The sequence below is a fragment of the Gadus chalcogrammus genome, chromosome 15 (genome assembly GCF_026213295.1).
Source record: "Gadus chalcogrammus isolate NIFS_2021 chromosome 15, NIFS_Gcha_1.0, whole genome shotgun sequence".
In the NCBI taxonomy this organism is placed as follows: domain Eukaryota; kingdom Metazoa; phylum Chordata; class Actinopteri; order Gadiformes; family Gadidae; genus Gadus; species Gadus chalcogrammus.
Window position 1 is genome coordinate 5,800,341 of NC_079426.1, and position 22,458 is coordinate 5,822,798.

At 48.8% G+C, this 22,458-nt stretch overlaps 1 protein-coding gene across 1 annotated transcript in view; it reads right to left on the reverse strand.

Annotated features, from left to right (window-relative positions):
- Positions 1-21,160, reverse strand: part of lyst (lysosomal trafficking regulator) — a 64,208-nt gene extending 43,048 nt beyond the window's left edge. Inside the window, exons 1-6 of the mRNA XM_056608963.1 lie at positions 20,648-21,160; positions 13,410-13,501; positions 9,028-9,226; positions 6,570-6,660; positions 3,374-5,501; positions 322-1,240 (exon numbers count right to left, since the gene is read on the reverse strand). Coding sequence (XP_056464938.1) covers positions 322-1,240; positions 3,374-5,501; positions 6,570-6,660; positions 9,028-9,226; positions 13,410-13,501; positions 20,648-20,728 — 3,510 coding nt within the window. The 5' untranslated portion in view covers positions 20,729-21,160. The remainder of the gene's footprint in view (positions 1-321; positions 1,241-3,373; positions 5,502-6,569; positions 6,661-9,027; positions 9,227-13,409; positions 13,502-20,647) is intronic.
- Positions 21,161-22,458: the final 1,298 nt, after the last annotated feature.

Below are 22,458 nucleotides of genomic sequence, written 5' to 3' on the forward strand. Positions count from 1 at the left end.
CACAGGGGGCTTTGTTGGCGATACTCCAGCATTTAGTGGGAGGAGTTGAATTAATGCTAAATTTAAGGCTGTGAGTTCTGGTCGATCGGATGGTCGATATGCACTTAGTCGGACAAACGCTGTTCTTCCTTTCATTACGGGAAAAAAAAAAGCGCTTCTTAATCAAATTCTCCCCATAATGACAAAGCAATTCACGATGAATAACTAAACTAACGACCAAAACACATTACCACCGATTACATTCCCATGCTCCCATACAAAATGGAGTCGATGTAACAGCACCACGTACAGGCCCAGCTAACACCCCAGGCCCGGGCCTACCTGGAAGGACATCTCGGGCTCCGTCCTCTGCAGCGCCGGGCTGGAGCTGTGCAGACAGATGGCCAGCAGGGCCTCCAGCAGACGGATGCTCTGTAGGGGCCACTCCTCCTCCAGCTGCCTGGCCGGGTCCCTGGTCCCGTCCGGAGCCGCCGTCGTCTCCTCTGGGTCCGGCGGGGCGGCGGCGGCGGGGCCCGTCACCGACAGCGCCCCCCTCTTCTTCTTGCCCCGGCCGTCCTTGCTCTTGCAGGTGAGCTTCTGGATGACCAGGGCCATGAGGCGGGAGCACACCTCCAGGCCCCCCAGCCGGAAGAACTGCCGCTGGAAGGCGGGGCTGGCCAGGTAGATCCAGCGGCACACCGACCACACGTCGGCCGCCTGCCGCACCTGCTCCTTGGAGGGCAGGGCCACGCTGTCGGGGGACAGGCAGGGCAGCCGGCCCCCCAGCGGCTCGCTGGCCGTGCTGTCGTAGCCCGACGTGTCCTCCGAGTCGTTGGCCGAGTCGCGGTCCGAGTCCGCCTCCTTGCTGACGCAGAGGAACGCCACGCACAGGAACAGGTTGATGGTGTTGAGGTGGGTCTCCGCCCGTCCGCGCCCGGGCCCGGGTCCCCCGCCCCCGCGGTTCCGCCGCCGGGGGCACGCCTCCTTCAGGCCCTCGTAGAACTTGCTGAGGCTCTGGGGGCCCTCGCCGGTGCCCCCGCCCTGGGAGCCCGGGTCCTCCGCGGGGCCCAGGACTGAGTCCCTCTCCTGGGCGCCGGCATCGCTCTCCAGCTCCTGCAGCGCCCCGTCGGCGGGCTGGCCCCCGGCCCCCAGGATCAGCGTCTCGAACACCTTCAGCGCCCAGGAGCGTGTCTGGTCCAGGAGGATGAGCTCTGTGATCTGGCTGAGGCCGTTGCAGCTGATGAAGAGGTCCCGGATCACCCTACGGTAGGACACAGTGACACGTGACTCAGACAGGTGATGAAGAGGTCCCGGATCACCCTACGGTAGGACACAGTGACACGTGACTCAGACAGGTGATGAAGAGGTCCCGGATCACCCTACGGTAGGACACAGTGACACGTGACTCAGACAGGTGATGAAGAGGTCCCGGATCACCCTACGGTAGGACACAGTGACACGTGACTCAGACAGGTGATGAGAGGTCCCGGATCACCCTACGGTAGGACACAGTGACACGTGACTCAGACAGGTGATGAAGAGGTCCCGGATCACCCTACGGTAGGACAGAGTGACGCGGGACTCAGACAGGGGATGAAGAGGTCCCGGATCACCCTACGGTAGGACACAGTGACACGTGACTCAGAAAGGTGATGAAGAGGTCTCTGATCACCCGGCGGTAGGACAGAGTGACACGTGACTCAGACAGGAGTAATGGATGCCCGATCCCAAACAGACGAGGATAATGCAGAGGCAGAGGGGGGTCTGGAGGAGGGATAGCTCGCAGGAGCACTTACTTATTAATTTAGTGCACAACCAGCCGAAAAGCAGATCCAGAAAAAGAACGGACATAATCAGTTGATAAACAACAACTGACGTGATTCGATTTGATCCGACCATGGTTGGGGCATGCCCATCAGACCATGAGATAGATCAGAATCGACCTCTTTCCTACGCATTCCCATTAGCTGGATATCTAGGCTGTAGAGGCCTGTTACACATTTTTCCATTCACTTAATTTTTCACAAATACTAATCTTCCTCGTTGTCGTTTCAATCTCAACTCATTCCTCCATTTCAGAAGCCTCCCTTAGTAATTACGTTTCAAAGTGGGCGAGGAAAGCGGTTGGGACTTCATTCGATTAAATGTAACACAACCTCTAATACTCGTATAATAAAAACGAGGGTAAGCATTGAGCAATATGGAGAAACCAGCCGGAGTAAGCTCCAACAAAACAAATCTGACCCCTCCCCTCCCTGAAACCCCTCCCCTACCCAAACATGTGACTATCTCACTCGCTTTAGCAAAAGGCATGCTTAGCCTTGTGGAAGACTCCAGTCATGTGAAACGAGTGCAGCCACAGAAATCGGGCCTGACAGATATAGTCATATAATTACATCATATTTCTCTTTTCCTGTTGGGTTAGAAAACAGAGAGGGGAGAGTAAATTCTTTAATACTCATTTTAAAAAGATTTTGTTAAACAAACCAGCCACTCTAATCATAACACAAATTTAACAAGCAAGAGATTAGCATTCCAGATCTGGGCAGTCTGAGGGCTGAACATTTAGATGTAATCATCATCTCAAGTCGACCAATAATGACCAGCGCCTCGTCAAGAGGAACTCTCAACCAGACCTCAATCAACTTAACATTATTAAAATGATTAAATGAATAATTAGTATTCTTTGAAGGTAGACCGCTCGGCTCTAAGCAATAAACACTGGTGGGCCTTTTGCGGCCGTCCACACCGTGGTCCACTGTGGGTAATATCCCAGTCCCAAACAGGCCTTGACCTTACGTCTCACCCACAGAGGGCTGTGATAAATAATTGAAAGGCACGAGCAGTTAGCAGCCGGTGACGCAGGCCGGCAGGCAGATCTGATGACTGGCCGTGACAGAGCGGATTAACTCTCTTGACTCCGGGTTGGCTCATCATATTTGCCTCATTGTCAGAGCGCAGCACTGAGGCGCACCCAATACCACATTCAACAGGCCAGAGCCGGCTCTGCTGACGATCAGACTGTGGTTCATCCGGAGGCAACTTGGACTTATGCTAAACAGATTAGCAGGATGAGAAAGAGACGCTTGAACTGAACTCCTGCGGTTTAACATGGCATCTAGGGCATTTTGAGGGCATTTAGCAGCTGTTTCAACCAAAGCGACTTACAATAAGTACATTTTTCAGAAGAAAGAGAAACGATCTATATATTGCTGTCGGTACAGTAAGGATGCTCATAGAAGAGCAACGCAAAAGGCCTTCTTAGCCCCGCTGACAATGAACACCGAAACCGCCGATAAATTGATTCAACATCTAACATCCCAAACAACAACCTAGCATCACAAGCCGCCGACTAAAACACACAACAGACACACCCCCCCCCCCGAACACCCACCTTGATTTGAGCAGCGCCGGCAGCGTCTGCAGGTAGACGAGCAGCACCTCCACGGGCAGGCACTGGGAGTGGTAGCTGCACATCTGAGCGCACACGGCGGACACGCCCAGCTGCTGGGCGTGGTGCACCAGCTCCACCCCCCGCTGCATCACGGGGTTGAAGATGTGCGTGTACAGCTGCCACTGCACCACCGCGTTGCCCCGCAGCGTGAGCTGGCACACGTGGCCCGCGATCTGCTGGCTCAGCAGCCGGTCCTCGCCGAACACCAGCGCCTGGTAGGCCTCCAGGGCGCCCCACTTCCACAGCATGTCCTCGGCGTCCCCGCCGCTGGGCAGGATGCCCTGCGAGCGGTGGCCCGGGCCGAGGGAGGCGGCAAAGGGCTCGCCCTGCTGCAGCGTCTCCTCCAGGCCGGGCAGCTGGCTGCTGTCCAGGGTGCAGACGTTGCAGGAGGCCAGCTTGGCCTTCTCCGAGGGCTGCCCGCCGCCCAGCTGGTCCAGGATCAGCCGGCCCAGGACGTTGAGCACGTGGGACTGGTAGGTGCGCAGCCCCGGCGCCTGGAAGGCGTGCAGCAGGGGCCCGACGACCGAGCGGGGGTCCATGCAGCAGCAGATCCCCACGGCCTGCACCCCGGCGAGGAGCTGCAGCACGGCGGGCCCGTTGGGGGACAGCCGCTGCAGGAGGCGCAGGCACTGGTGGGCGCAGGCGGCGAGGCAGCAGCAGCGCTCGGGGTAGCGCACCGCCGCGCCCTCCGGCCCCTCCCTGCAGCCGTCCTCCTCCTCCTCGAAGGGGTTGCGCCGGGCGGCCTGCTTGAAGGCCGACACCGGCAGGCCCGAGAGGTCCCGGTGGTGGTGCAGGAAGTGGGAGTACTCGCAGCGGCGGTGGCGGCGCCGCGCGCACACCGACTGGTGGAGCTGCTCCGACTTGGCCTTCTTCACGGCGCTGATGATCTTCAGGACGCCGCCGACGAGGCCCCGCACCCTCTCGGCGGCCTCGCCGCCCACCTCCGAGTCCCGGGCGCGCGCCAGCCCCTCCAGCCGCAGCACGGTGACCTCGAACAGCTCCAGGCCGCGGTGCTGGATGAACTCGTGGATGAGCTCCAGGGCCTGGCTGAAGAAGAAGGGGTTGGAGGCGGACGCCTGCAGGCAGCCCAGCAACACCTGCAGCACGCCCTCCAGCAGCTCCGGCAGCAGCAGCGCCCGGTGGCGGTAGCGGGAGAAGGAGAAGTCGTCTTGGACCTCCTGCAGGGTCTTCTTGGGTCGGGGGGCGAAGGGGTCCGCCTGGCGGTCCAGGCAGCTGCGGATCTTGAGGGTGGCCCGCAGCAGGTCGGTCAGGCTGCGCCTCAGGCTGTCGGGCAGGGCCTCGCTCTGACCCACGTCCACCGACATCAGGTGCAGGACGGTGCGTAGGAGCATCCTCTGGACCAGGGCGACGGGCTCCTCCGTCCAGCCCCCAGCCAGCTCCTCTGGCCCCGCTCCTCCTCCTCCACCTCCTCCACCTCCACCCCCTCCACCCCCGGGGCCACAACAGTCCCCAAACTCTGTCAGGAACTCTGTCAGCGTGGGCACCACGCTGACCGCCAGGCCGGGGTTGTGGTTGATGCTCATGTCGAACTTGCACACCTTCTCCAGCAGGGAGAGCAGCACGTGACAGAGGTCAAAGGGCGAGTTCTCCATGCGGTTGAATATCGACATGGCGGCCGGGTCGGTCAGGATCTCGGCGTCCAGGGACTGGGAGCCCGGGCCCCAGGGGTGGGGGTACGATGCGGTCATGGTCTCTGTAGTCGTGGCGACGGACACAGGGATGGGAGGGGCTTGGGAGTGGTGAGTGGACGTGCGCTGGGCAGAGCCGTGCGTCCGCCTGCCCCTTGTCCCGCCCTGGCCCGGCCCCGGCGCCTTGGTGTCGGCGTTGGCGTCCGAATCGGACGTGGAGAGCTGGGACTGGCGCGCCTCCTTCACCGAGTACCTCTGGGCGATGCGGCGGGACCGCCGCGACTTCCACGACGCGCTGCCCGTGTGCGAGCGCCTGCCGCTGCTCTGGGCATCGGGGCGGGCCTTCTGTCCGGCTCGGAGAGGGGGCGACCTCGACTCCCGGCTGAGGAACACCTCCAGCAGGGACGGCAGGATGAAATCTGTCCAGGGCGGAAATGGAGAAATAAAAATCACTTGCTTAGAACTTTCTCAAGACGGAAGAGCGTGCGGAGAACCTGCCTGCTGGGACAACGGGCCGATTGCTTGTGCCCTCGCAGAAGCAGAACCGTGCATCCAAACCACTTCACACTCAATATTACATTTCCCTGGGTCCTAAGCAACACACCCACCAGGTGTGGTGTAGATCGGATGAACAGGAAATTTTGACAAACCGAGACTCTAATTCCACGGAAATAGGATAACTAGAAGAAGTCAGATGAGTAAGGAGAAGTCTGTTTACAGGAATAGCATCTTAACCCTTGAAGACTCATTTAGCGTACATGCAGGAATTAATAAAGAAAAAATGTCTCAAGTCCATGATACAAAGGATTAGCACTTCTACGCTAAATAGCTAGGCCATCCTGAGGATGCCATCGCTGATCCTGTGAGGACGTTGCGGGGCTGCCTCTGTAAATGGATCTGAAAATAGGAGTTGAATCTTCTTACAATCAGCAAATTTGACCTCTGTCTGAATTAGTAAAAACCTTGGAGTGTAGATGCTGGTCAGTCAGTATGCTCATTCACATTATATATATAACATTTTTATATTTGAGTTCTTCACCACAATAAAGTGTAGACTTAAATGGCAGTATTTTAAAAAGGATTATATTAATCGGAACCTGGATATTGAAAGATAAAGCAGCAAGGGAAATTATGAGGTTGAATATTTTTATGACATTGGCCTGTGCCCTTACACCATCGTGTTTCTCATACAGCAAAGAACCAGATCAAACAAGAAACAGATGTAGGTACAGGTTATGAGAACTGGGATGCATTGAACAGGTAACCGATTGTTTCCCTTGTGTTGACCGATTCCGTATTAACAGCATGGTCCTTTCACACCTTCCTCTAATCATCCCAGCTCTGATAAAAGCCACACAGATACAATCATACCCTACGCCTGCCTGGTATCAGACTGTCATCGGACGACAACACGGACATACCAGGCCAGGGTATGTGGGGTCCGGGGTCTCGGGGGGGGGGGGGGGGGGGGGGGGGGGGTACTGTACCTGGGGCTTTGTCCTCCTGCACGGGGATCTTCCACACCAGGGGTAGCAGCGAGAGCAGCAGAGTGAGGAGCTCCTCCCGACAAGTCAGCTCCTGAGCGAAGGAATGACACAGAACCAGGGAGACCCTCAGTGTCTGCTGCCTCAAGTCCCCCCCGTGCCTCCAGCCCCCCCGAGCCGTGTTCACACCTCCACGTCGCAATGCAAACGCCCCCGCCCCCCCCCCGTCCCCATTTCCCGAGCGGCATGCGGCTCAGGAGGTAGAGCGGGTTGGCTGGTAACCGGAAGGTTGCTAGTTTGACTACCCGGCTCCTCCTAGCTGAGTGCCGGGGTGTCCCTGAGCAAGACACCTCACCCTAACATCTCCCGACAAGCTGGCTGGCGCCTTATATGCCAGACGCCGCTGTCGGTGTGTGAATGTACATGTTAGGCAATATTGTACAGCACTTTGAGTGGCCACTGGTTAGAAAAGCGCTATATAAATGCAGTCCATTTACCATTTTCCATTCCCCAGGTTAAAACGTTGGCAAGATCCATATACCACCGCGCAGTGTGTCTCTTGGGCTTTTCCGTGCATGGTATAAAAATGAATTTAAATCCCTGTTTCTTGTACATGATAATGTTCACATGATAAAGTATGCATTGCAGAACAATAATTAGTATCACGTGCCATATGCAAATGCTAATTACCGGGTAGTTGAAGAAGATCAGAGCCGTACTGACGGTTCAATTCTAGTGCTGCATGGAATAACAACCACTACTGCACACAGGCACTCAAAACGAAGGACCGAAAATAACTTCCAAGCTCATTAATGCGTGTACGCCTCTGTGCTTGAGTTCACTCCTGCGCTACAAACGTAGCAGGACAAGACGCTTCTTTATATCAAGACAGATCTGTGTGATGTATCAAAGGTAGAATCATTTCATCATCGTTTTATGTTTAGATATGATTTATTGCCATGATACAAACTAAATAACTACAATTTTCCCCATCCATATCAAAGCTCCAGGCTATAAATATTCTCACAGATATGAACAAAAAAATTTCTTGTTTCTGTTTTGACAACTCCTAGAGAGCTCATGCCCCAGATCAGAATCTACAGGCGTTTTATAAACTGGTTAGAGGACCATAACATGCATTCATACATAATGTTTCACTGGTAACAGCTCAGACTGAAACAGAAGAGAGGGAAGGCCACACATACCACAGTCACAGCTGTGCCTTTTAGCAAAGATTTCATGCAATGTCCGTGACATTGCAATTATTCATTCAATAACATATCTTCTAGTCTAAATCCAACAGTGTATTCATCTCAGCTTGCTTTGAAGGGCACTTTTGGGCCAGCACAAGTAGAAATGACTAGAATGTTGCAAGGCAGAAGAGAAAAGATTTTTAAGGAAGAAACAAAATAACTTGTTACTACCTTCAGAGAAAATACAAGGCTACTGCCCTTGCTTTGTCTTCTGTAAAAGTGGGCTCAGCATACATTTCAGATTCTTCTAATGAAAAAAATGTCTAACTCTACGTACTCTTCCAATCTTGGTGTAAAGTGAACAGCAAAGTTAATCTTTTGGTTTTGCATTCGATAGGGCGTCATTTGTTTTCGTTTAAATAGACCTCTAATTTAATCCAATTGTAATGCATTATATTGAATGTGCTCATTATTGTGTGATTCAAATCAATTTGTTTTCTTATTGTTGCATCGTTGTGTCCCTCGTTATGCATGAAGAGGGCTAACCTATCCCTTTGGCACCAGGTATTGAGGTTACTCAATACCAGATAATACTATACTAGGTTACTCTAGTATAGTATTATCAAAAGGATCGATGGCAAGTACACCGTGAGACAAGCTTCTCTTAGTTAACCGCAAAGCCCTCTAGACTCAGCGTGGAGGCAGAGGCAACTTGAGGGTCACCAGCAGAGAGGGCTGTGGAAGAATAAAGGAACAATGTCCGTCTCTGTGGGTGAACCAATTTCCCATCGGCTAACATGGCCACTTAAACAGCATGTGTACAAGTCCCTGTTATAAATGGACTAGGGCAAAACTACCCAATAAAATGGTTGCCATGCGTTATGTTGATAGAAAAATACAGAATAGTTTTTTTGCCTTATCATTAACATGAGCACTTGCCCACTTGTTTCCACTGAACTGTGCTGCAGCTAGGAAGAGAAGGAGGGACTATAATTCATCCCTACGTGTAGCCTAACTAAGGACTACCTGTACCCTCTATCCTGGATTACTTTGGTGGCTTCCACTGTACGATAGCACCCGATCAGTTGGGTCAACTCACTGTGTGTGGAACTTTATTAATACCAGACGTGTCTCAGCAGAAAATATATGAATATATAAAAGACATAACAAGTAAATTGCCAAACACATAAAAACGCCAAAAATATAAATATACCTTTATGGAAAAAAAGCTTTATCATAAAAACGTAGCCATGTTTGGGCGTGCTCACCTGGTCAATGATGGAGTCCAGCGTGCTGAGGAGCAGGAAGCCCCGCCCCCTGACCAGGTACTCCCCCAGCGCCACCATGTGACTCTCCTCCTCGTCTTCCTCGCGGGACTCCGCCCTCTGGGCCACGGCGCTGCACAGCTGGTGCACATCTGTCAGGAACTCCCGGGCCAGCGTGTTGCTGGCGCCACTCATGTCTGAGCTGGGAGAGGGAGCGGAGGACGGAGAGAGGAGAGAGACAGGGAGGGGGACGAAGAGGGGACGGAGACCGGAGAGAGACAGGAGACAGAGAGAGATAGGAGAGAGACAGGGAGGGGGACGAAGAGGGGACGGAGACCGGAGAGACAGGAGACAGAGAGAGACAGGAGAGAGACAGGGAGGGGGACGAAGAGGGGACGGAGACCGGAGAGAGACAGGAGACAGAGAGAGACAGGAGAGAGACAGGGAGGGGGACGAAGAGGGGACGGAGACCGGAGAGAGACAGGAGACAGAGAGAGATAGGAGAGAGACAGGGAGGGGGACGAAGAGGGGACGGAGACCGGAGAGAGACAGGAGACAGAGAGAGATAGGAGAGAGACAGGGAGGGGGACGAAGAGGGGACGGAGACCGGAGAGAGACAGGAGACAGAGAGAGATAGGAGAGAGACAGGGAGGGGGACGAAGAGGGGACGGAGACCGGAGAGAGACAGGAGACAGAGAGAGATAGGAGAGAGACAGGGAGGGGGACGAAGAGGGGACGGAGACCGGAGAGAGACAGGAGACAGAGAGAGATAGGAGAGAGACAGGGAGGGGGACGGAGAGGGGACGGAGACCGGAGAGAGACAGGAGACAGAGAGAGACAGGAGAGAGACAGGGAGGGGGACGAAGAGGGGACGGAGACCGGAGAGAGACAGGAGACAGAGAGAGATAGGAGAGAGACAGGGAGGGGGACGAAGAGGGGACGGAGACCGGAGAGAGACAGGAGACAGAGAGAGATAGGAGAGAGACAGGGAGGGGGACGAAGAGGGGACGGAGACCGGAGAGACAGGAGACAGAGAGAGACAGGAGAGAGACAGGGAGGGGGACGAAGTGGGGACGGAGACCGGAGAGAGACAGGAGACAGAGAGAGAGACAGGAGACAGAGAGAGAGAGACAGGTGAGATAAGAAACAGAGACGGAGACAGGGATGGGACAGAGACAGGAGAGAGAGAGAGATAGGAGAGAGAGAGACAGGGAGGGGGACGAAGAGGGGACGGAGACCGGAGAGAGACAGGAGACAGAGAGAGATAGGAGAGAGACAGGGAGGGGGACGAAGAGGGGACGGAGACCGGAGAGAGACAGGAGACAGAGAGAGAGAGACAGGAGAGATAAGAAACAGAGACGGAGACAGGGATGGGACAGAGACGGAGACAGGGATGGGACAGAGACAGGAGAGAGACAGGAGACAGAGAGAGAGACAGGACACAGAGAGAGATAGGAGAGATAAGTGACATAGACAGAGAGAGGAGACAGGGATGGGGCCGAGACAGGAGAGAGTAGAGACGGAGACAGGAGAGAGGAGAGAGGGGATACACAGACAGGAAGGAGAGAGACAGGAAGACAGAGAGACAGAGAGAGGAGACAGAGAGAGAGACAGAGAGAGGAGACAGAGAGAAACAGAGAGAGAGAGACAGACAGGAGAGAGGAGAGACGGAGACAGGAGAGAGGATAGCCAGACAGGAAGTAGGAAGACCGAAAGACAATAAGAGGAGACGGAGAGAGAGAGACAGAGAGAGAGAGAGAGACGGAGAGAGAGAGACAGAGATGGAGACCGAGATGGGACAGAGACAGAATATGGAGGAGATAGTAGAGACAGGAGAGAGAGAGACAGAGACAGAGAAAGAGAGACAGAGACAGACAGAGACAGACAGAGACAGAGACAGAGACAGAGACAGACAGAGAGAGACAGAGACAGAGACAGAGAGAGAAGGGTAGAAAATATATTTTAGTTAGCTTGGAAGAAGAATTCTGTTCGTTTTAAAAGACTTAACAGGGTAGACATGAGATAACCAGTGTAGGTGATTCAGGCTTTTATCTCGTGATGTTGGGCAACCGTAATTACATTGAGAAGAGTAGACCTTATCCAAACTTCTAGTGTGCACACTGCAAAACAGACAGCAGAGAACTCCTGTAAACGAAGACGTTTTAATCTTTGATACTGTGATTAGGTTTGATCCTAGGTTAGTGTACAGCTCGTCTTGGACGACGTTAAAAAGAGAAAGAAGTGAATGTAGCTGCATAATCAGGCTTATGTAATGTACTGCAACCCCCTGAAGTGACAGCAGCCGTCCTGTCAACCTGAATGGCTTTTCTATAAATATGGATAGTTTTTGAGCAGGCACGTAAGAAATTTTTCATAAATATCTATTTATGGCAATGGCAAAAAAAGAAAGAAAATGGTACTACAGAGACACACGTCTGATTCCAACGCAGATATCAGTATCATCCCAGATCTTGCTGGTAGTGGCAAATATTAAAGCGAGAACTTGAATGAATGAAGGTCATTAATATCTATTCCTGGCAGTGGCAGAAAACAAACGGTACTACGGCGACGTGTCTTATTCCAACCAGATAACAAAATCATACCAAACCCTACGATTAAAAACACACTCGCTCACATTATGTGTTAAGAAACTGCTCTGAACAAGAGCCTCACGCCATACAAGTAACAGCAGCAAGACTTACTAGCAGAGGCCAGATCATGATAAACAGTCAACGGTAAGCCCTTCGAAACCGCTTTAACGGCCCAACGCACTCGCCCCGCAAACGCCCTTCGAGACAATAGGCCACGCTGCTGTCTCACCCAGCACCGGAGGCCTCAGCGTCCGTCTCTCGGCCATCGTCTCGCCTCTGCGAATCCAAGGTAAACCCCTGCTCGCCTGCCTGTGTCGGCATAGCTCCTCGCGGGGCGACCGACTGACTTTTCTTCTTCCTTCTGCGGCTGAAATTCCATCAAATTGCCATGGCGAATGAAAGCTTTCCAGATTTGCAGCGGAGCCATGCATCCCATGGAAGCATGTGATGTCACATGGGACTCGGCTGGGCCGGCCCTGGGGAATGTGGTCGAGCTGCCGCTGGCCTAGAGCACGCCACTGCCGTTTCCTCGCGGTCACAATAGAGCCTCTTATTGAGGCAGGACCTTAGAATATGGGTTGGTTTTCCGGCCCGTGCCATGACTTCACTGTCCAGAAGAGGAAGTGAAGAGACCTTACGAGACCCTTAAACTATACTTTAATCAGAGATCATTGACCTTACTTTAACTAGAGACCTTTAACTTAACTAGAGACCTTTAACTATACTTTAACTCTTCTTTAACCAGATACCTTTAACTTTACTTGAACTAGAGACCTTTAGCTATACTTTAACCAGAGACCTTTAACTCTACTTGAACTAGAGACCTTTAACTATACTTTAACTAGAGACCTGTTAACTATACTTTAACTAGAGACCTTTAACTCTACTTAACTAGAGACCTTTAACTAGAGACATTTAACTTTACTTTACCGGCTGACCTTTAACTATACTTTAACTAGAGACCTTTAACTATACTTTAACTATACTTTAACTAGAGCCCTTTAACTATACTTTAACTATACTTTAACTTTACTTTAACTAGAGACCTTTAACTACACTCAGAGAGGTTATTTGAGGCATGCTGAAGACTATACGGTTCCATTTATTATCCTAATTATCATAACCTAATTATCATCCACTCATTAAACCAGTAAAGTCAATGAAGTAATTCATATGTTGGCTAAACTTCACTGATCAGCTAAAAGGCTTTGACATGCTACAGAAAGACAGTGAAAAATATTTATTTTCCAAAAGCTACTCGTAAAGGAAACTAACAAGGCAAACCCGTGTTCTGCTTTTATTAAATATAAAATCAAATCCTGATCTGGGCTTCTTCATTTCTGTATTCATCTTCAGATTGAATCAGCGGTCATTATCATAAGACAGTGATTAGGGACTTTGTAAACAGAGATGAGGGTCAGCATGCTACCTCTCTTCAGGAGACAAGACCGCTTTGTAGGATCAGACATGGGCAGTTCCTTCCCGGACCATTTAAAACCCACCAGCGCACAAACACATCCCAGCACCTCAGATCTCAGCCCTACTTTATTTAAACTGGTTGGTTCTTTGTCCAATTTGTACAATATATATAAATATATATAATTAATAGTAGTAGTATCTGAAGATTTTCTTTACTCATAATTCCACAAATTTGCCTTGTGTGTGAACACTCATTGTTCGCAGGGGGCAAATCGTACAAGCAGTACGTCTTCTCAAATATCCATTTAAAATCATACTTTCGGTACCCATTTAAGCATATTCTTGGAGGCTGAAGAGATTGAAGGTGAAACCTACCAGAAGGTCAGCAGGTCCTGGGTAACATGGTGGTGGACTTTACGCACACAGTGGAAGAGGCAGAGGAAGTTCTCAAGGCACTGGAGGCTGACCTGTGGATAGATGTCATGGAAACCAGTGAACACAGGCACCACCTTGCTCATAGCACACCACCGATACGTCGCATTAGTGTACTTAGTGTAGAGAAGATGTGATTTAAAACACAGTATTCATACACAGGAGGACTGGATAATAGTTCCCTGCAGTCATATGGGTTATGCCAACACAAATGATCTTGTAATTCAAATGTTAATTAACAATATCAGGGGAAGAAAATGGATCCTAACATTCTGTTAATTGCCGGTAATGTGATTTCCAGGTTGTTGATGTAAAAAAAGTGAATTAACTACAAACTAGCTGACCAACCACACACACACACACACACACACACACACACACACACACACACACACACACACACACACACACACACACACACACACACACACACACACACACACACACACACACACACACACACACACACACAATTTTTCCAATGTTTCGCAACACAGTACAAGCCAATGCGTGCGCGCCTCCGACTACACCGCAGAGTCATTTCCCGCCTGTAATCTGCAACAGCAGCGTAAAAACAAAGCGGTGAATGTTTCGTTTGTGGTGTGGAGGAGCGGGGTGTGTGACTCACTCCCCCGTGCGCCGAGAGGCTCAATAACCAAGAGCACTCTGCCACCCGGGGGCAGAACCAGCTCCCCTGATGACTGACACACACACACACACACACACACACACACACACACACACACACACACACACACACACACACACACACACACACACACACACACACACACACACACACACACACACACACACACACACACACACCTCCTCCTGACCTCTTCGGTTGCTATCCCTCCCCCCAGCCAGGGGGCGCGGGTGTATTCATACCCCCTGACTGAGGGCGGGCGGCTGTCCTTACACCTCACCTCCTGACCTCCTGACCTCCTGACCTCCTCCCAGCCCACTCCCTCAGCCCCCAGCTGGACCGCCCCTGCCAATAAGGGAGCTTGCTCCAACATGCAGCGTCAGGCATAGAGGTGGAGCAGATGGGATTCATCCAGACCCCGGCTGCTGCCCACTAATAACTCTTCTGCATGCAGAAGGCACTGCAGGCAAAACAAGGTCAGATCTGCCACCGATACGTATACAAACAAATGTACCAACAACTGGTAAAAATATACAGCGATACAGTCAGAAGTGGTGGATGAATATGAATTCAAATAAAAACAACAATGTTTTAAAGAACATAGACAGGGCTATAGAGTATGTCGGTAAAGCAGAGATTAGCATCAACATCGCCCCAGAGCCCTTAGATTTGAATAAAAAGGACAATCTGTATTTGTCTGGGATAGAGCTTAGGCCTAAAAAAAAAATTTGTTTGGTTCCGGTTTCCGACCGACCTTGTCAATTTATGTGCGACCCAAATTATTTTATGATTTTTTTTGATGCAAACCATAATTACGTTTTTGTACAGCACCTCTTCATTCTGTACAAGGATGAGCGCATTCTCTCGTTTTTAAATGAAAACAACCTACCTACCTATCATTCGCTGCCGCTGGAAAAAATTAAATAAAAAACTTAAATAAATTCCCTACCTACCCATGACCTCAACTGACAACCAACAGGAACCAAACTTTTTTTTTTTAGGCTTTATCTGATGCGAACACACAGCATCAAATGTTGCTTTGTGATAAATATTCAAACCCATTTCAAGCTCATTTGACCATGGTACAGTACATGGCAGTGCACTAAACATTGACACTTGAAAAAGCAGAAGCCAAATATCATTTTGAGGGGAAAATGTAAAAGAAAAAATAAAGTGACTGTCGACTGTCGCATCGCAATTTATTATTAGGTTTTCCCCCCCATGGCATCTTTAACCTTGTGATTTTCGATAAACATCCATAATTAAATCGTGTTCTACTTTCTGGAACCTTTGGTTTGCAATCAAAGCTGTGTTATTGCCATGAGGGGACTTAGGTGAAAACTTACTTTTGGTCCGAGTCATCTTCCCGTCAGTGGTCACTTGAAAACGAAATGTGTTTTCTTCAAAACGGCTTTCTTGAACTGTGTGGTGATTGTGTGCTCGATGCAGACCCCAGATTGCTTTTCTAAAAGACATCATTTGCCTCATTTATTCTCTGACGGGAAGATGTACTCCAGACTGTTTTTTTGTTGTTTCTTATGAAGGTATTGGTCTGCTTTGCTGAAAGCAACACAAAAAGATTGCAACATGGATCAACAATACCACGGACAAGAAACAAAAAGCATAATTGCCTTCAGCTGTAGTGAAATCTTCAATCTTAGCTATCGGAGCACCACATTGGTTGTACTTCTACATCAAATGCACAGACATTTGAAGAGGGGAAATGGCCTGGCTTGAACCCACATGTTCTGCACCAGTGTTGAGAAAAACACCTTTCCACAAGCGCCGTAGAGTGAGTTCAGAGACGGGTCACAAAGTGGCAGTTTGGTAAGAGACGGAGAGAGAGGCATCCCTTGAAAGGTTGTCGGCCTATGTTGCTAACCACAGCCATTTCGACGGCACACCACAGGAGATGGAGGCGGAGGAGAGGGGAGGGTAAATAGGGGTGGGGATCCACACATAAGGCCAAGCCCTCCAGGCAGCGAGCTGGGGGGTGGGGGGAATGATTGAGAGGTTGCATAAAAGGTGAACCCCAGTGAAGCAAAAGTCCTTCAAGCCGTTGACACCTGCAGAGCTCCAGACCCAAGTCGGTTAAAAGCTGTGTGCCCTTATTCAACATCCGCCCTGAGGGAAACAAATGAACAGGGCTGCCATCGGAGGATGATGTACATGTACCGTGGGTCTACAAACCCCCATGTAGGTCAAGCCACAGACATGTCTGTCTACATCGTATATGTAGACAGACAACGGCACCACCAAAGTAAAAGGAAGAAATGACGAACGAACACACACACACACACACACACACACACACACACACACACACACACACACACACACACACACACACACACACACACACACACACACACACACACACACACACACACACACACACACACACACACACACGTATTGAACAGGGCAGAGATCTCCATGACTGATTAATGCCATCCTTATGAATCATGAATGTCATCAATCATTGACTTCCAAGACCAGATTCTGCAATGCAATTACAATGAACTTCAAACCCCAGAAGTTTCCCATTTGCTTGTTGCACCCCTTACCAATGATAGCATGTACTTCATAAAGCCACATATAAATAACACTAGGCCTCCAGGTTGCCAAACAACGATAACCCCTGTTTGCACAAGGGCAATAACTCGTCTAGGTTACCACGTGCAACTTTAATGTCACTTTTGTGATCAGATGCACCAGACTGGAACACAGACCTCTCCAGACTGTCCAGACACAGGGTTTGATTTCATTTCCTGTTAATAATAAATACATGTTAAAATGGAGCTCGGGGCAAGAGGAGCCTTTCTGTTCTCCTACACGTCCAAAGTGTTGTTTCAGTAGAAGAGCTCATTCAGGCGTACGGCTGTGCGATGCTGAGGGGAGAGGGCAGGGATAGCCGTGTGCGTGACTTCAGTCGGGGATCAGTGGGGGTAGGCGAGAGGGATTATGGTTTTGATGAAGCAGCTGGTCGTCTGTTTACATTGTGGTCAGATTGCAGGTCCACACACACACACCCTCCCAATCCTGGCCTGAAGACCACGGCGGGACGTGGGCTGTGGCTCATCGAATCATCTCCTCGTGTGGGAGGAGCAGCCACCTGCTCTCCGCCGGTACAGGTTCCAGCCAGGCTTTCAGTTTGCGAAATAAAAACAACTTTTTAGAAGATCCTCTGCTGTTATGGCACACACGCAAGCGCACACTAGGGCTGCTCGATTATGGGAAAAATCATAATCACGATTATTTTGGTAAATATTGAAATGACGATTATTCAAACGATTATTTTTGAGTTCGACAACATGTTGTATTTATTCAGCATGTCACTCCCAAAAAAAAACTTAACTTATCTGAGAACTTTTAAATTAAATTTCGCCTTAAAAGAAATACACAAAATGGTCAAAAAGAAATTGTCCCAATCTAAAATAATATACAGATAATGTATCCAGATGTTCTGGCCTTTCTATAAAACATTAAACATAAATAAATATATAAATATCGAAAAACTTGATTATGTTAATTCTGCGATAATTTGTGGCTAAAATCGTAATCGCGATCAAAATTCGATTAATGGCCCAGCCCTAGCGCGCGCACACACACACCCACACACACACACACACTAAAACCCAAGGCCTGGGTCCCGTCCTCACACAGGTGCATCTCCAATCTCCATGGTCCCTCTCCCAGCGAGGGGCCCTGATCTTCCTCTGCGACCGGACAGAGCGCGGTGAGCCTCAAGGGGGGGTCCCTTCTCGTGACCGGGGGAGTGCACGGGATTCAAAGCTGATTGAATTTGACTGTTTTCCTTCTGAATGCTTTCCCTGGTGACGAGCATCATGAGTGGCCCCTTATGTTCCACATTTCCTCTGGATCAGTCAGGCAGAGTTCCGACTCATTTCTCGCAACAACACCATCCCAAATTGCTTTATTACCATGTGAGGACACGGTAGCCTGGTCCTACCAGGCTCTCGTACTTCATTTCATTCGCCATGATCAATCGCTAACGTTTGGGCGTCGTGACGTTTGCCATGCGCCGGGACAGGCTGGGAATTACGTTGCATGTAGGCTGAAAACAAACCAAACACCGTGCGTGAAGATGTCCGTTAACGAGAGCTGACTTTAACATCATTGTTCTCAGCCACTCCCTCTGTTCGCTGATTGGACGCACACAATTTGGACGGAGAAAACCCGCGAATATTCCGCAAACCCAGACGTAGTACTGAAGGGAAATTAAAATTGAGCGGAAGCACTTAGGCGGGCGGAGGCAGGCTGGATACGCTGTTGTCAGCCCGTCCCTAGAGTGTATCTGGAGACTTGGGCCTCCTTGAAACGTGTCAGGGTCAGGGATGAGGCTAACCACAACAGCTTCAATGAGGAACTGAGAGCAAGGGACTTTTTCTTCATTTTACTTTGACGCCTTAGCAAATCAACCCAGCAGGCCGTTAATAGGAAGGCGTGGTTGGTGAAAAAAACGAACGAGAAAGCAAGTGTGAAGGACGTGGTGTCATCTCCCACAGTAGGCAGAGATTGTAATATTGTCACAAAGTAGAGAGTAATAATAGCACAGATGGGAAACTAAGTAGCAGGATGTCATCAACACACACCTGCAGCCCAGCTGTAGCATAAAAACTCAAACATAAACAGAACAGTATATGCAGTCATATGGTCATTCAGATCTACTGAAGACTTCCTCAAACCCAGACAAACTGGGTCCTTGTTTCACAAACAAATATTTGACTTGCTAAAAAATGTAAACACTGGCTAATAATTCAAGTGACCAACAGACCACAGTCTCCCAGCTTCAAACTGTGGCCTCGATTTCCCCTCAAAACACACTGACTGGCACAGTATCACACCTACAGGCGTAACAATTCATAGACTGTAATAACATGTAAACTGACTTCCATTGGTGTAGGCCTGCAGCTGTTTGCATGAGAGAATAATGACACAGACCTGCGTGAAACAAAGAGAGAGACTTGAACAAAAGCAAACAAATGACTCGTCGTTAGACGCTGCCCTGCATCGTTTCATTACTAAACAGGTTGTGTGGAAACACAGATTCCACGGTGGGAGATAACAAACTCTGCAAAGGTGATACATCATCGCTTTCACACCAGCAGCCCCAATCTGAGACAGTAAAACTCCCAATTCTACTAGTAAGGCTAATGCCTTTACGGAGCCATTCGAGAATGCGGTGTGCATTTCACATTCATGCCACATATTATTTACTCTGCTTTATTTTTCTGACACTGTGCTTCCATGATGAATTGGTTTGTCAAATGTAAGCTTGCATTTCATTACAATGAATGCAGGCCAGGGGAAATAGACTAGGAGTATATAAGGCTCCAGTATCTATTATATTGTCCCTTATACCACACTCAGTAACCTGTAGTTATTGAGGGATTGAAGGTTCTATTTCTACATATAATGGTAGCTGCAAGTAGTTACCATTAGTAGCTGCAAACTTCGGTTTCTACAGAGATCAAGGAAATAGTCTATGCCTGACAACCTGGCGACAATCCATACATAGTATGACTGCTAATACCGATAAGGTTTACTTACAATAACAGCCTAGTTGTCCGAGTCTTGCAAAATCCATTTGTGTGCCAAAACGACTCGCTTTAACTTGTCCTCAGTTCAATTTAAACTAATTTGCTGAATAAAACGAACCATATCAGATAAGCAGAACAAGCATGAAACTACTGCAACTTCTTGAACGCTCTAGTGTAAAGTGAGCATCAACTTTTTTTTTTACCCTGGTGTTTTGAAACATCCTGAGGGGAGTCTACACGCTATGTCATCTACAGATCAGGGCTTGGTTCTGTAATTTGGAAAGGTAAAAAATCATGATCTACTCAAGAAATACTAACACTGAAATGTCTGAGGTGCAGATGAAAGGTTTCCCTTATTGGAAAATGTGTTATAATATTATGAGATACATAAAGCAGTACTTTTGCCAACAACATCATTGAGAAATATAGATGTTGCAATTAGTTATTCAGTATCACACATATGAATGTATCGCTATGTATTTGCACACAGACTCACACACAGTTTTCTAGATAACCAAAAAGAAAAGGGCTCTAGATGTGAATAACAGGACATACCTTTAGAGCAAGAATGAGTGTGTGTCAGATCTCCAGTGGTCCTAATCCTAGTCCCATGATCCGAAATTAGTTCACTGACTCTCTCACACAGTGTGTGTGTGTGTGTGTGTGTGTGTGTGTGTGTGTGTGTGTGTGTGTGTGTGTGTGTGTGTGTGTGTGTGTGTGTGTGTCATTGGCCTCTAATCGTGTTGTTCACATTGACACTGCAGTTCTTATTTCCTTTTCAGATTGCCCAAAAATCCGAGTTTCAACACAAACTTGTTCAACGCAGAAGCAACACAAACACTTAATTTCCCTTTCAGTTTCATAAATTCAGCCCATGTGACACACACACACACACGCGCGCGCCCGCGCGCACACGCACACACACACACACACACAGTACACACACACACGTGCACACAGGAACCTACCTGTAGATCTGCTCCTTGTAGTCGACAGTCCATATACTTCTCCCATGCAAACGACAGATCATTGTGATGTGGACTGGCCATGTCTCGCACAACTTCGAGAAGAGGATGCAAAGTCAGTTATCACTGATTGGTCTGTCGGTCGCCTCCTCAATCCTCCGAAGGTCTTCCGAAAGTGTCCCCAAAGCGGTCCTCGAAGTCATGCATGACACATCTATGAAATTTGCTATACTGGTCTGCCTCTTTGACAGCGGGCTCTGCAGGAAAATCCCAATAAAGCAGCTACCAATAGCTAGCATCAGAGGATATTATTACTTCCTCCATGCACTCTGAGGTATGGATGGTGAGCGCTGTGTCGTGTCGTCCCCACACACACAGCTGAGGGGTGCTGTGTGAGCACACGGACCATTTCTACTATACCTGCCCTGTTGCAAACAAAACAGGTCAAAACCAGACAGGAGCGAAGCCCATAGCTAGCCTATCTGTCAACAGTCAATGAGATGGTACTGCAAGGTAAAAGCCGGCTGCCAGAATACCACTTCTGGTGAAGAACGGCGCTTTCAAAGTAAAAGCCGGTCCTGTGTTTTCTACGGCAGCCACGCCTGCAGGTGGTCGTTCGAGGGTAGGGCTATTTCTAGTGAGATATATGAATTATTTTTCTATTTTATAAGGTTAGTGTTGTTATGTGACTTGTAATTCTTTAATCAATTCCCAAATAATTTATCAAATCATGTTTTTCATATCAATAATATATGAATAAATAATCGTTTTGTCCAGTTTAGAATGTGTAGGCTACATTTAATTATTAAAGGATTCATGCTGTTATCCTAATATATATGAAAAAAACATGAGTCTCATATAGCTTCAGTCGCGTAAATAAATGCTTTTACTCTGAAAAGTAAATCCAGGGCATTTGGACCATTCCATGACTGTCTTGACAAGGATGTTGGAGCTGTGAAGCAGATGCGGGATCGCACTACCGAAATGACACTAGATGGTCTACTCTCAGCCATGCATGCATTGAAAAGACAAGAACTACATGAAATCTTATCATGAGCCTGCTGGTTCAAAACAGTATTTAATGACTATATGTGAACACTAGCACGAGAGCGAGAGCAATGTCAAACATTGTCGCAACATAACTAACTCATTCAATAAATATTACGATAAAGACAGCATTACATGTTTGGTTGTACCTCATTTCACTATGCGGTCCTAGCCACTATGTAATTCAATGTTCTCTCATCAGCCAGCATCCCTCAAAGCGCTACTGTGGTTTATGGCGTCCCACCCAAGCAGTTTATAAAACAATAGCGCCCCCATCCTAACGAGCAGCATCAGTACCACACCTACCCGCCATAACATCACACATTATCTTTTTATTAATTGCATGCACATGAAGACGTTGTGCACATTTTTGAGAATTGTATTCGATTTACCTTGTACTTTTAAAGGACAGTTGGTGGCATGTGGCTACGGCAGTTTTAAGATGTCAATATTTCTGAGTAAATTTAAATCATTATCTTTCACAATATATTCAACTTTGATTTGATATCCTCTCAAATGTGCAATGCATTTACATCAAGCTACAGTGTAAACTTCTACACACTGGATAGGCTTGGTTCAGCAATAGAGCAATGTACACACAGCAGCATTTTGTGTACATTGTGACACAACATTATATTACGATTTTGGATATTACATGCTGTTATATATATGTAGAGTCAAAATCGTAATATAATTCTTGCATAATCCCCTAATCAACCCATATCTCCTTAGTTCACACATTTCGACCACAGTCGACATATTTAGTT